We start from the raw sequence: 1,476 nt of genomic DNA, 5'->3' as shown, positions 1-1,476 counted from the left end.
GGAGGCAGGCGGAGGCCCTGAAGGAGAAGGACGCCGCCATGGACAGGTGAGTGGGGGGCTGTGGCCCCGGGAAGGGGCGTGGGTCACTGTACAGTGCGGGCGTGAGATGGTGCAGTTGGTGCGCGTGAAGGGGCGCCTCGGCTTGTGGTGTTGAATGGAGAGCACCTGGCACTGAGCACCACGCTCCGCCCTCGGAGCCTGTCCCCTGACTGAGCCTGTCCCCAAGCACTCCGCCCACCCAGCCCAGCCCCCACCTGCTCCCGCTGTCAAGCCTGGCTCTTGAGGGACCGCCTGCCGGTGGGTCACGCTGTGTCCTGTGTCGGCTCACTTCCCTGAGCGCATGTCCTCCAGGCGTCCTGCTGTCACGGGCCAGGTTTCCCTGTGGAGGGGCGCCTTTTGTTTACCCAGCATCGGTGATGGGCGTGGGGTCCCCACCCTCTGGCTGCCGGGGAGCTGTGCTGTGAGCACGCCGGGGGTCTGTTTGGGTCTTCTCTCCGCTCTGTGGAGTCTGGGCCCAGAGGAGGGAGGGCTGGGCTGGTGGGAAGTCATTTGCTTGTGAGGAACCGCCAGCCTGTTGTCCACAGCAGATGCCCCAGTGGGCCCCGCCTCTCCCTTAGCTGGTTCCTTTAAGCCCGGCTTTCTTCCCGCTTCCCAGCCACCTCGGTCCCACGGCGCCAGGCGTCCAGGGAGAAGCGGCGGGGACCTTGGTAATGGGCACTGGGACTGAGCGCTCGTCCCCGCTGTGTTCGGGAGGTAATTGAATAACTCACTGCAGTGCTGACCTGCTCCGAACCGCTTTTCCCTTGGGCTGCTGTCGCTTCTCCACTGGGAATCCTTTGCCAAATGTCCTCTCTGCCAAAGGAACAGCGGCTTTGACAACAAAGACCAGGGGGCGCAGCTTGCTCAGGCGCTTCCTTAGGTGCCGATGTTGGATGGTCGTGCGACCCGCTCAGTGGGCCGGTGGGGGGGGTGGTCGGGGAAACTGAGCGAGTCTCGCTCGCAGTGTGTGGCTGATGGTGCGGCATGGCCCCTCCCAGGTCTGCGGCCTCCTCCCCTCCCCTCCCCGCCTCTAACGGCTTTCTTCTTGTGACATCTACCCAGTTTTTGGTGATTTTACCAGGGAACATAAGGTCATTATAGACCAGCCGTGGGCAAACTACGGTCCGCGGGCTGGATCCAGCCCGTTTGAAATGAATAAAACTAAAAAAAAAAGACCGTACCCTTTTATGTAATGATGCTTACTTTGAATTTATATTAGTTCACACAAACACTCCATCCATGCTTTTGTTCCGGCCCTCCGGGCCAGTTTAAGAACCTATTGTGGCCCTCGAGTCAGAAAGTTTGCCCACCCCTGTTACAGACCCTCATTTAACTATTCAGTTTGAAAGTGCGCGCTGAATGTCCACGTGGAGTGCTGTGCCAGGCGAGGCGAGGCGAGGCGCGAGGGCGGCCCGAGAGGCAGGCACACCCCCATCA

At 61.0% G+C, this 1,476-nt stretch overlaps 1 protein-coding gene across 1 annotated transcript in view; it reads left to right on the top strand.

The window, feature by feature from the left end:
• Window positions 1-1,476, top strand: part of CCDC57 (coiled-coil domain containing 57) — an 11,927-nt gene that overhangs the window by 5,735 nt on the left and 4,716 nt on the right. Inside the window, exon 8 of the mRNA XM_015559889.1 lies at window positions 9-46. Within this exon, the coding sequence (XP_015415375.1) occupies window positions 9-46 (38 nt within the window). The remainder of the gene's footprint in view (window positions 1-8; window positions 47-1,476) is intronic.

This window comes from Myotis davidii, unplaced genomic scaffold (assembly GCF_000327345.1).
Source record: "Myotis davidii unplaced genomic scaffold, ASM32734v1 scaffold211, whole genome shotgun sequence".
In the NCBI taxonomy this organism is placed as follows: Eukaryota; Metazoa; Chordata; class Mammalia; order Chiroptera; family Vespertilionidae; genus Myotis; species Myotis davidii.
This window is presented reverse-complemented; position numbering and strand designations above follow the sequence as displayed.